General features: G+C 45.0%; 1 protein-coding gene across 1 annotated transcript; it reads right to left on the bottom strand.

Annotated features, from left to right (window-relative positions):
- Positions 1 to 532: 532 nt before the first annotated feature.
- LOC117642468 lies at positions 533 to 13,390 on the bottom strand. The gene is made up of 9 exons (XM_034380702.1): positions 13,202 to 13,390; positions 10,795 to 10,859; positions 7,850 to 7,935; positions 6,989 to 7,149; positions 5,020 to 5,199; positions 4,796 to 4,932; positions 3,908 to 4,080; positions 1,648 to 2,110; positions 533 to 849 (listed from the first exon to the last, which is right to left on the bottom strand). Exons 1-9 carry the CDS (start codon positions 13,252 to 13,254, stop codon positions 533 to 535), a joined length of 1,635 nt encoding a protein of 544 aa, XP_034236593.1. The 5' UTR covers positions 13,255 to 13,390.
- Between the last annotated feature and the right edge of the window lie 129 nt (positions 13,391 to 13,519).

The following is a 13,519-nucleotide window of genomic DNA, read 5'->3' as shown; positions in this document are numbered from 1 at the left end:
TATGTAAATAATGTCCAAAACAACAAAAGCATCCAGAGATACAGTGAGGTTAGGTTGGCCAGCGAGACCGCAACCCCTTAGCAGTTTCTGTGAGCCCATCCCAGATTCTGTGGAGCCTTTGTCAGTTTCTGGTAGCCCATGCCAGTTTCTGTGACTACCAAATTCAGAATCATTTACTGGCGGTTTCTGTGCCGAACCGTTACGGATTCTGCCATTTCAATTTACTGTGCAGAAGAAACAAAATTATCCCGAAACGTGAGAATTGCTCAGGTACCTTGTCTCGCTACACACCAAAATTCACATATCTCAATTCCTTCATTTATAGTAATCCAAAAACACTTCATAAGGGCTGAAAAGGGCACGGTTTGTCACAAGATCTGTTTATTATTTCATGAAACTAATCATACTTTCTACAGAGCGGACCTAAACAACATCAACGACAACTAATTATTTTACTATAACATGCGGAAGTACACAGCTCTACAGGGCACAACGCAAATCCTATACCAACTATTCGCACACGATAGGCCAACTATCCCCACTTGATGTCGATCTCATCGACGACCTGGCCGTCGTCAGCGGCATCCTGGTGCGTCAGTTCGCAACGCGCCTCCTTGGGGTGGGTGAAGATGACGCACCAATAGGCGATGCATTGGTGACACTTGTGGCTCGCGCAGAAGTGGCAGTAGCGGTCGTAGCACCCAGGGAGGTCCCTGACGACGACGTGCAGGCGCGGCTTGCCCCGCATCACGTCGTGCAGCTGCTGGGAGTGCGCCCACTGGTGAGCGCACTCCAGGGGCGCGCTGACGACCAGCTCCAGGAGGCCCGGCAGCACCGCCACACAGTGGGCTGAGAAGCAAAAAAAGCGATAAAAATTCTAATCGACGTCAAAATTGCTACTCGGGGGTTTTTGGGTCCGAGAAACTCAAATCTGACGAAATCAAAACCCGAAAACGACCGGCAGGGGGCGGATCCAGCATTTACGGGAGGGGGGTGGGGGAGTCATTTAGAAAATGCGTCCCTGAAGATTTTGGGTCCCCGAAAATCATATATGACAAAATCGAAACCAGCAAACGACCGGCGACAGCAGCCAGCCGCCCGGCCGGCCCGGGCGGGAGACGAAACTTGTCATCTTTGACTGCGATTTTCTCAAAACGCGGAACAGGGCGGAACAAACGGCGAAAAGGGCCGTAAAGAAGAGATGCTGCTCTGTCACCTCCATGTGACAGATCGGTTCGCAAACTTTCGCAACTCAACTTATCGCCTCGCAAAAATCACAAATTCGTCGATTTTGCAACATCTTTGACGGCGTGTTTCTTCCACCCGGTTAAACCAATCATAAACCTTTGGTATTGTCCAGATTTGTGGGGCCTTCAGCTTTCCAAAAACATATAACATGATACCGTTATGTGGAATAGGCCGACCCCCAGAAGGAAAATTGTTCACAATTGTAGGATGTGTTAAGAAATAGGTCGATATTTGCCATGTTTGGCGCCCTGCACAGCGTCCCGCGTGTGATATATTTTCAAACGGACTCGTGTCACGGATAGGGCATGCTTTTCTTATGGATATGGCACAGTTTGTTTGACCTTCCTGTTCAATTTTCAAACTGCCCTTTATTATCGCTTTTTTCGCTTCTCAGCCCACTGTGCGCCAGGGACTCGAGGAAGGCGGCGGAGGGGACGCCGCCGACGTCGAGCTTGGTGAGGTTCAGCAGGCGGGGCATGACGGCCGCCAGGCGCTGCAGCAGCGCCGTGGGCTGGGCGTCGAAATGGTGAGACAAGGTGAGGCTGCGCAGCGCGGCGCGCCCCTCCCCCTGCGAACCCCCCAGGCACAGCACCAAGTCCAGCGCTTCCTCGGACGGGTTCTGGTTGAAGGCGAGCTTCAGGTGCTCCAGGCGAGCGGCTGCCGAGAGGAGGTACGAGCTGAAGCCAGCGAGCCGAGGCCGCGTGTCCACGTCGTTGTCGAAGTCCACCTCCAGACTCTGCAGGGACGGACACTGGAGCAGCGCCGCCATGCCCACCAGCAGGCCGCAGCACAGCGAGCGCAGGCGGGGCAGCGAGGAGAGCAGGGGGGCGAGGCGTGGGTCGTCCGCAGTCACCGACACTACCTGGAGGACAGGCAGACAGCCCACTGGTCAAATAAGAGCGTCACTCCACACTGGGAGAAAAATGTTTGGGTCAAGCGTACACACTTAACGTTCATGTAGAATTTTGTACGTGCCACTTGGACGATTTAGGGCATGCGGGGGGAATTTGCATAATATTATGCCTAAAAATAAATAAATTTATGTGAATTTCTGCAATGCAAAACGTCACACAGGTTTAAAATCGTGGATCACGAGGTACAAAACTCTACATAAACATTTAGTGTACACTCTCTGGTAAAACGAAGGCGTGAATCGTTTAATGCCTTTGAAAAGGCATTAAAATTTTGCATAATAGTCGTATATAATTCACGCTGCGTCCTTCCCAAGAGCATCAAACGATTCACGCCCTTGAAGGGCGTCAAGGACTGTTGATGCCTTAAGCGGCTTAGTTCTTAGGCCTGTTTCGCCTTTGTCGCTGTATGTGTATTCACAGGATTCGCCGTACTCAGAAGTGCAGCGTTTACTGTACTACCTAGGAGTCAAGCGTTTGCATAATTTGTGAGTAAGGCGTTTACCGCACCTTGAGGTATGGTTTGGTGTACTTTATAACTTTGTTCAGTGCATTTGTCGAGTGACACCCATTTACTTGAAGCAAAGTCAATTTGGACCGTTTCGAAAAGTCACAGAAAATTTTGCGAATGGAATTCAATGCAACATCTTCACAACACAATACAAACTACGGTTAACGCTGTCCTTCCATCTACAGTAAACGTTGTACTTCTAGGTGCGGTAAACGCTATACATCGCGATACGGTTTGCGCCGTTCTTCTAAGGAAAGCAAATCCTGTGAATAAATTAACGGCGAAAACCGTACATTTTTCTCACAGAGGACTGATAAAACAAAGGCATAAAAACTAATCCCTTTAAGGGGAGGTTCTACTGAAAATCTTACTTTCTTCAAATTGAGTCCCATTATCAATATTCATTGTAAATTTAAAGTATTTCATAGTAAATAGTTAAATTTGAAGTTTGGAGAGCAATACCTAGCCCCCAACCCAGTCGAAGAGGAATTTTGTGCTATTTCCAGTCGTAACTTGAAAAATTCTCCTACGCAAAGTATTTCAACGTAAACTGATGTTCTGGGCATTTTTCACTTCTTTGGTTCATAATTGATAAACCGTGGCATTAGTAAGATACTGGGACCATTACAAAACCATAAGCTGTGTTTTTAAGACAGCATGTCAATAAAATTTCAAGAAAATGTTAAAATTTCTGATATTTTAGTGACTTTTTTTCTGAAAAGCAACGACAAAATAAATTTGTTGGGTCCCATGTCTTGGTGATGCCACGCTTTATTGCATATGAGCCAAAGAAGTGAAAAATGTCCAGAACATCAGTTTACGTTGAAATGCTTTGCGTAGGAGAATTTTTTAAGATATTGCTACAATAGGCTGAAAAAACCTCTTCAACTAGATTTGGAGGGAGGTATTGGGCTCTAAATTTCATGTTTGACCATTAACTATGTATTACTACACATCTGCAACAAATTTTTACACTGGGTCTCAATTTGAAAAATGCAATATTTTCAGTAGAACCTCCCCTTAAGGCATGAACAGTCTTTGACGCCCTTGGAGGGCGTGAATCGTTTGATGTTCTTGGGAGGGTCGTAAATGGTACAGGACTACCAGGCAAAATTTAAATGCCCTTCCAAAGGCATTACGATTCACGCCGTTCAAGGGCGTTACTTAGTTTTACCAAGTGTATACTTGACCCAAGCACAGGCGGAGAAGGTTTTAAGCACAAGGAACACCCTATTACCTCCAGCGTGGCCGCATGCCATTCCAGGAGCAGCGACAGAAAAGGATTGAGCTTGTCGTCAGACCACTTGAGGTTTTTTAAAGACGCCGGCACTGGAACTGCGACCAAAAGGTCCGGCAGCGGAGGAATGAGGCTTGGACAGTGTAAGGGGGAGATGTGCAGATACTCCAATCCTGGAAAGATAAGGAGCATGAAGTTACCTTCCAGCGGTAAAAGCAGAACTCCGAGACGCAATAGCCTTTCAGTGAATAATCAAACAACATGTATTGATAAACCATTTACAATAGCAACTAGTGCAGGTGTTTTTTTTAAAGGAAGTGTAACACTAAGCTATACTAGCTCCTTTTTCATCTTTTCATAGTTCAAACTATTGTAAAGCAAGCAAAAGCAATGACTCAAATCAAATTTCAGGTCAGGTGAAAACTTTATCACCCCTCTTCACGTGACGATTAAATATATCGCTCAAATTTGAGTGAGGGTTTCCTTACGGCTAGTTGGCTACTGAAGCATCCTTCATGGCCCAAATTCGGGTAGGAAGACCTTCATCGCCCAACTTTGATCAATAAAATATCCTCGTCCACATTTGGGACCGGTTCTGTCCGACGCTTTGAAGTGTCGACCACACAGCGTGTCCGACACCTGCAAGAGTGTCGACCACAGCATGTCCCACGGCAAAGTACGACCAGTGTCCTATTGTGCCCCACACTTCCAGCCGTCGGACGTACTGTGGTCGCCACTTGCAGATGTCGGACACTTTGTGGGCGACACTTCAAAGCGTCGGACAAAACTGGTCGACACTTGCAAGCATGGGACAAACTGGTGTATGCCTACAAGCTTCGACTTGTCCTTACACTTGGATTTGCAGTGCGTCGCTGAAAAGAAACTTACCACGAATGTTACATATGTTTAACAGCAACGCGCATAGACTGCGCTCCGAAAAAGGTGACATGGACTGGTGAGATCGGGGATGCTTCAGTACCTCGCGGTCCAACGAAAGATCAGTCAGCCGTCCGAGAAATGCTTGCCTGCGAGAAGAATAGATTGACAACACTCAATGACAATTCAGGTGAAATCAAGAAACCCCAAATTCAGAAGAAAATCGCATTCCGCACCTGCTGATTGCCAGTGCTACCTGCAATACGTCCTCAGCATTGAAACTGAAGTGGAGCCCGGAAATGGCACAGGACGTGGTGATCAGGGCGCCCCAAAGGATGCTGTCCCAGCCAAAATCCTGCATGACCACGCTGCCCAGGCAGGGGGCGTGGCGCAGAACGTTGGCGGCAAGTACACGACTGAAAAGGAACAAAAATTAGAGGTCAGTTACTGATCACCATTCTTTAAACGGAAATTGGTTCTTTCTTTGAGAATGTACTCCCAAATGATCTCCTAAAAGATGAAAAATGTCCGACTTTGTTCGTGGGCTTAAGGTGAGGTGTGAGTGAAAATTTGTACCAAAGTTGATTAAAATGATAAATTTAATTCACTTGATATTTTAATGTACAATATTCTTCTATTGCCAACAGCATGTCTTAAAGGTCTGTGTTATGAACCCCTAAGTGAGTGCTGCATCTAACATGGCCTGATGTATGAATGAGCCTTTCTTGGTCACCCAACTCTTACGACAAGTGTCGAAGAAAAAATTTTCTACTCAGTCAACTAGCTACGCACAGTTTTGTTGACCATACTTCTTGGAGTAGTTCTTTGTGGTCTATGTAACAGAGAGATATTTCAAATTGCTTTCCAATTTCTTGAATCGTTTAACTTAAAGTAGTAAAAACTGGAGATATAAATTATATTTTCCAATTTAAAAGTTGTTAAATTTGCTCTGCCAAAACAAATAAATAAAATTCAAATGTATCTCTGTTACATTGAAGTATAGGGGTTTAGGTAGCTCCAAAACAAATTTCAGATCATTCCGTCAAAAAACTTTGTGTGGCTGATTTTCCTACTGAACACTTTATTTCATTGAAAAAAGCATACTGTGGCTGAATGGGTGGTTAGATTTGGATGAAATTTGGTTTGTCATAGTTTCCTACCTGGTGCTTAAACGTCCTAAAGTTTCGACCACCAAAGCCAATTGGTGGTATTGACCACCAAAGCCAACTGTGGCTTCGCATGAACATTGCAAAACAGTATCGAGCGTTTTGCGTCTAAGTTGACACCAAATCGGCGAATGCACTTTACAGTACAATTAAATGACTAAAAAATGTAAGCAAATGTGTATTTCACAAATTTAAATTAACTGCGCCACGGAGGCATCAGGCATACGCTGGCCAGCCGAAAGGGGCTCCCTTTCTATCACATAAGGTAAAAAATCAATTGTGGGTCACTTTCTGTGAAAAGTATTAATTTTGAAAAGGTAGCCAGTTAAAGTAGCTTTGACGCGTTGAAATATGATCGCTTGGCTACACTTTGCAGCATAGCAGCCCCGTCCATCGTCCTCACTTACTGATCTATGGCCGTTTTAAAAACAGGCTGTTTTGGGCCACAATTGATTTTTAGAACCAATTGTGGGTCAGCAATTTTCAAAGCTACCCGCGCGCCAAGCCTTGTTTAATTTTTGACAATAACTTGGGTTGACTTACATTGCTCAATCTGTTATACACCTACGAGAATTCAAGAAAAACGGCCAAAATGATACATCTTTTCTTATCAAGAAAAAAAACTTATGGTGGGCCGACCAAATCCTTTTGGGATTTTCGTTCAATGTGTGAGAGGATCATGTGAGGAAAGTCACATCGAAGTCGAAGATGAGCTACGTTGAAAACATCGATTTTTTTCGGAAAAAAATTACGTTAAATGGAGAAACCGACGTAAAGAACCGCTGTCGGAACAAATCTGAAAACTTTGAGTAAGTACGGAGAAAAATGAAGAAAATATTATGATTCTGGCCAAAGTGAAAACTTCGCTATGTTATTACAGCCAAACGGGGAGAGATATCGCAAAACCCTTTGACATTCGATCTTTTCATAATGACCCCTACCCCTAAAAAACCTTTCATCCAAATCGAAGAGATGAATTTCCAAGTGTTCGTTGGTTTGGCATGGAATCACCCTAAGGTGATCAGTGCAAGAAACTTACTCAAACAGTGTATTGATGCTCCTGTCCCGCCACAGCGAGGGGTCCATCGCCAGAGAGAGCCACCCGCGGCACACGGCGCGGCACCGAAACAGCTCCTCGGGACTGAGGTACCGCAGCACCAGGAGAAGCACCTCGTCGGTCAGCACGGCCGCCTCCGTCGCCTGCAGGGGTGGGGGAATGTTAAACTTTGGTTGCTAGGGGCAGGCACACCGCAAAGTGGGGTAACTTCGGCGTCCTGGGGAGATCTAAACGGCACTAAAACGCACACAGTAAATGTCTTGCGGGGAAAGGCTGCACCAACATATTATGGTGGAGATTTTCTCCATAATACCAACAAAATAAGGTACAGTGAGTTCTCAGCTGCACCACCATAATATGTAGAATCTTCACTGTAGACCATTTCGAGGGGTCCTATTAAAAAGATCTTATCTGGGCGCTCCTATTTAAAGAATCTTATCTGCAAAGCAAGCGAATTTCACCAAGTTTCATCATTTGAGGCAGCTACAAATCATAATAATTTGGGATTGTAGTCACACAAACTTGAAGATGAAAGATCGAAGGAACTAATAGCACGTGTAGAAAAATATGGCCCGCTTACCCTCATATCCGTCCCAAATGGTCAAACTTAGTGAAATATAGATATATAGTCTTTTTTGGTTTTTAACACCGTACGGTCTATGCTTAGGAATTCCGGAAATCTAGGCAATCCGGAATCATGTGTGCGCTTGAATTATGAGTGATGAACCTCCCGAAAATGCTCCACACTTGAAAGTGCAGAGTTTGCAGTCCGAATTCGGGCAGTCAAGAGTTAACACAAAATGATTCTGAGTTCTCCCTGTGATGTATGGGGGGGATACGTACCTCATTTCCAGCCCGGACACGCGTACTGCTGGAGTCTCCGCGTTCGTCTTCTGACAGCGACGGAACCGCCCGTCGCATGCTCTGGGCTGCAAACAGGAAAACAGGCCAAGTGAAACTTGGAGCTGAGCTCTAGCACTCTACAAACTGAAGTGTGTACTCAGTATGCATCTGTAGATGTGTACTCGATACTGGGCATTTCTATGGTGACAAGTACACACCTACTAATGCATACTTGCCAAGTATGCGACAGGTATGCATCTGTAGGTGTGTACTCATAAGTATGCATCTGTAGATGCACACTTCAGTTTGTAAGAGCACACCTCAAAACCCGTAAAAGATTTTAAGCAAATATTAAGTCCGAACTATGAACTAGATGAACACTAAGCGCATTCCTTATCGCGCCCGGTTTTCAGACATCCGAATAGCCAAATCACATGGAAGACTTTGAAAAAGGAAAAGCAATGATAGTTTCCTGCACTCTCATCCTTTAGTGGAGGATTTAAACGAGTCCATGGACCGGAAGTCAAAGAACAAAAGTAAGAACCAAAACGGCTTCTGAGCATGCGCAGACGTCTCCCCTCCTCTCTGAGGCAGCGTCTGCGCATGTTTGGTCTTACTTTTGTTCTTTGACTTCCGGTCCACACACTGAAAGTTTATGTACAATTTCGTACGTGGTGATGCATAATTTTAAACTTGTGTACCGTCGCGCATAAAATAATTGTGCGTGAATTTGCACAAATTTATTCATCTTTACGCATGATACTATGCAATTGTCACGTATGCACAAAATCGTGCAAGGTGCCAATTTTGGCTGTCGCTCTCCGAGGAGTGTCCCCTCATCTCTGACGCAGCCATCCGGGTTCTGCTGGCACCATTTGCGACCACCTACTTAGCAGTGTCGGCATTTTCAGATATGACCCACATTAAGGACAAACATCGGACCCGCCTTGATAGTGCGGGCTGTTACCGGAACAATCTGGCATATTATGATACAAGTGTGAAAATTTGTACACGTGTTCTTGGAACCACAAGGAACGATTCTGCCCGAGGTACCAATGTGAAATCTTACTCTGAGGGGTGGTTCACCCCCTTTAAAAATGTCGCCGTTTTTTAAGGTTTTCGGGCTCCGGAACGCTCCTCCTGGTACCCAAGTGCGTTTAATATTGCTTACTAATGACTTGGAGTACTGCAGCACCGTCGCGCTCCGTGTTCTACCAATCCTCCCCTCCCAAGGGGTGGTTTACCCCCTAAAATAGCTGTTTCTCCACTGATCCCTAATATTGGCATGCGAGGTGTCGTTTCCATATAATCCATATAATTTCATGTCGGGGAATCGAAATTCGAGGTCCAGAAAGCCGTATCTATGAATTTTCACGTGTAGCGACCGCACTATGAGGTGGAGAGTGACCTACGGGTGGCGGTGACGAGGAATACTGCCCGCGCATCTCCAAGATAGTCTCCTAAGTCAGGCGCGGATCCAAGGGGGGCGACGCCCCCTGAAAGGTAGGCAAAAAGTCGCACATTACCCCTGTAGGTAGGCAACTTTCGCGACATCGCCCCCCCTGAACCCGTCCCTGGATCCGCCCTTGTCCTAAGTGTAGGCCAAAGGCAGCCACTGATTGTACCTGTTATCCCAATAAACCCGATACGGTAATGTCTATGTTTCTTTTCCAGAAGTTTTCTTAAATTTTTATTTAAAAAAAGGGCTTGTTATATTTTTTAAAGGGGGGGGGGGATTTTGGACCACAAATTTGGGGTCACGAGCCGAAAAAGGTTGAGAACCGCTGGCCTACATAACTTATGCATTGTTTTTGATGTATACATCCCACGTACGCAGCATTAGCTGTATACATGGCATGCATGCAGCACTAACTGCATACTATGTGTACTGTTCAGCTGACAGAGTATGCTCACTAATGTGCCCGAACGTTATACGATATTGAAGGAAATCGCGGTGTGAGTCAGAGAAATTGCAGTACGTTAGGTTTTCAAAAACCCGAAATAGTAATATATGAACGTTTCTCAAACTCATTCCGAACCGACCACAGGCCATTTTGACGAATCCTTGGGCCGAAAGTCAAAGAACAAAAGTATATCCTGAAACTGCTTCAGCGCAGACGCTGGTTCGTGAGCGTGAGACGCTGTCGGTAGCACTAAAATTCAACGAATTTGACGTCATATACGTCAGAATGAGAAGTTTGTCTCATTAGTTTGAATGTTAGTACGCGTTCAGACGAATGTGACATCCCAATAGAACACCCGTGTCACGGTCGAACAAAATGTGACATCGCTTAAACGAACCTGCCACAATTCACATTCAAACGAATATGACGTCACGTTCGTAGGAGGAAAGTGAGGGCTCCAGTCTATACATGTGCGGCTTCCTTTCGTGTTTTGACTTCCGGACCAGGGATTCGTTAAAAAAAAAACGTCCACTGTGGCATAACGGAGCTTTTTATCTTACACTCTCACACTCGTACTGAGTTTCTCTTTGATAATGTATAGACGTTTGTGCACATTAGAGCATATTAATTCTTACTTGTTTTTCATTTCCGACTTTCATTATGACTCATAAACTATGTAATCAAGTTCGTCTCGACAAATCTGTGAAACGAAATCCCATAGGGAACCCCTGGGCCGTCAGTGAAAGATCAAAAGTAAGAACTACAACCGTCAACTCAGAGTGGAGAAGGTATGTCTGCGCATGCGCAGAAGCCGTTGTAGTTCTTACTTCTATTTTTTCACTTCCGGCCCAGAGTTTTTTAAAATATTCTGTTAATGCGCACAAACGTTAATAAACGTTAATAAACGTCAATAAAATGTCCATTGAAGGATGAAAGAGTACTTCCGGTCCCCTAGATGCGCAGCAGTACCCCAACTTCCAAAGGAAATACCGTCTAGTGGGAGTGCCTTGAAATATCACTAAAACAAAAGCCTGTTCTCACCTTTGTAGCCTTGGGACAGCGATTCCATTATCTTCGACTTAGTGGGTCCGTTCTGGGTTTCACCTCTGGAGTAAAATAATCAGCTGCAGGACAACTTCAGCCTCAGCGAACCGAATGCAATCCGCGCCGCGACACGAGTCCCAACTCAGACAGACTTGCGGGCACGTTGAAGTCTGCCTGTCCTCTGCCGGCCCCCTGGACGAAGAACTGCTGCGTCTGTCTGCGTAGGTTGCGCGTCGAGTGGAGTCTAGACCGCGCAGGCAGGGCGACGGCGTAGAACAAACCTTGCGGCCGGCAAGCGGCGGTGTGCTTGGCCCGACAACAATGGACACACCTCGTTGGGTAAAGAAGAAGAACAAAGCGGGGTCGCGTTGCGTGGCGCGGCGAAACAAAGTGGAGTGCAGTGGGGGCCGCGCGGCCGCGAGGAGAGTCGTCCAACAATGGAGGTTTCCGAAGGAGCTCCCTGCCCCGAAGTCGAAATGGCAACGAAAGTTGCCAATATTAGTCGTTCAGAGATATGCACGCGGCGGATGAGGCTGAAAGATTCCATAGCTCATCCGCAGTGCATATGTTTTATGTCTTGTACAGACTGCCATTTCTGACTTTCATTTCCTCCCGTGCCAGAGCTTCTTTGCAACCGCAAAGATTACTTCGGACGAGAGCAAGATCGGGAAGTGAGAGGATATAAAGAGGGTTAAGGGGGCAGTCGCGTCCCTGTACCCTTTTTAGGGGGGTTTTCCCCCCTCTTTTGATGACGATGATTTTTTAAATATACCTCTTAGAGACAAACGGTAAAAACCAAATGAAAGAACGGAATTTTTACAACATTTTCAAAAAAAAAATTGTTTTGTCTTCAGTTGTAAGGGAGGTGTAGGGAATGCACCAAAAGCCGACAAAACATACAAAATTTCACTGCGCGACATTTTACTCCGGAAGTTCTGAACTTTTTGGCAATCGGTTTGCGGCATCTTGAAGATGAAAAAATCCTCTTTACTTTAACCTACAATCGTCCATATAGCCCAAGGATTACACTTTTTTTTTAAAACGTAACCAAAAACCTATACAAACTTAGGAACGGTTTTAATTTAGGTTTTCCTTGGGCTAGATGGACGATCGTTGGTTGAAGTAAAGAGGATTTTTTCATCTTCAAGATGCCGCAAACCGATTGCCAAAAAGTTAAGAACTTCCGGAGAAAATTGTCGCGCAGTGAAATTTTGTATGTTTCGTCGGCTTTTGTTGCATTCCCTAAAACTCCCTTACAACTAAAGACAAAACAAAATATTTTTTTTTGAAAATGTTGTCAAAATTCCGTTCTTTTATTTTGTTTTTACCGTTTGTCTCTAAGAGGTATATTTAAAAAATCATCGTCATCAAAAGAGGGAGGGAAAACCCCCCTAAAAAAGGGTACAGGGACGAGACTGCACTGTTAAAAATGTTATGAATTTTCATTACAAATATGCATTGAAAATTCATGAACGCCATTAAATTTCATAGCGGCCATAAAATTTCATAAATATAATGAAATGTCAGAACACATTTCATGAAACGTTATAATATCTCCTTGAAAAATCAAGTCTGCAATGAATCGTCAAGAGATTTGATGAAAAGTCAAAACGTGAAACTACAAATTTAGTGTGGTTCTGAAAATTCATAACCAAGATATAAAATTTCATGTCGGTCTTTGACTTGTGATGGGCAGGTTTTGATGGCTCTTACATTGCCCGGGTGGAAGAAACTTCAGGTTTGACTGAGTTTGAACCTGATCGTGATTCGGAATATTCCTATGCTCTTCCCTGAGTAAATGTAGCGTGATAATATAAGTAGTAAATCAAACGTCGCACCAAAAAAGAATTTTAGTATCATTTAACGCAAACTGTGGTCAATCCACTGTTCACATGGTGCGGCCGGTCAGCCACCTGGGCTCAAAGTCAGGTTACAAGAAGCTGCCGCTAGGTGGCGCTCGGAGTGCCGTGTTCGTTCACTTGTAAGTTTTGCCTATTCATTTAAGTAAAATCAAGTTCAGTTCCAGGACAATACTGTCAGAGCAGATCCAAGACAATAATACTTGTCAAAGCAGATCCGAGACAATCCTAACTCTTAGTGTCAATTCAAAACTATTTCAACTTCACATGGCGTGAAAAGCGGTCTTTTCTCAAAGTCCGTGACGCCCCGGTGGTAAGGAATGTCTGGGATCACGGTCTGGCAGTAAGGATTATTCTACTGGGAAGCGTGTACTTTATTTACCACACATTGGTTAACTCCGCAACTTTCACGTGCTACCGAAAAAAAGAGCTTCCGTTCGGAGGAATTAACACGGGGTCCGGGGTCCTCTCCTGATGGTGCTGAGATAAACGACCGCTATTCCTAGCGAGTGGCATGTCCTACTCGGTTCACATCTGCGTCATACCTGTGCGTGAAAGGACTACCGGATGTTTTCAGTCTCCGGAAAATTTCATTCATGATGCTTTGGTTTGAAGTTTTGATTGATATTGTGGTCTTGACCTACTTCGTTTCCATTGCCGGGAGCACCGCCATCCACTCATTTGCCGTTAAGTGTCAATGGGCTCCCCACTGGATATAGGGCCATTCCATGCCGGACCACCGAACCCCTGAAAAGACCTGTCCTAGATTTCTCTTATTTCAAAGTTTGCACGGAAAGTTCGGGTGCACAAAAAACTGTGATGTCTCGTACAACATTGTACACAACACTTAGTGTGTGAATATG

This window comes from Thrips palmi, unplaced genomic scaffold (genome assembly GCF_012932325.1).
Source record: "Thrips palmi isolate BJ-2018 unplaced genomic scaffold, TpBJ-2018v1 HiC_scaffold_16, whole genome shotgun sequence".
NCBI lineage: Eukaryota > Metazoa > Arthropoda > Insecta > Thysanoptera > Thripidae > Thrips > Thrips palmi.
Note: the sequence above shows the minus strand (reverse complement) of the source record. Positions and strands in the feature narration are given on the sequence as shown.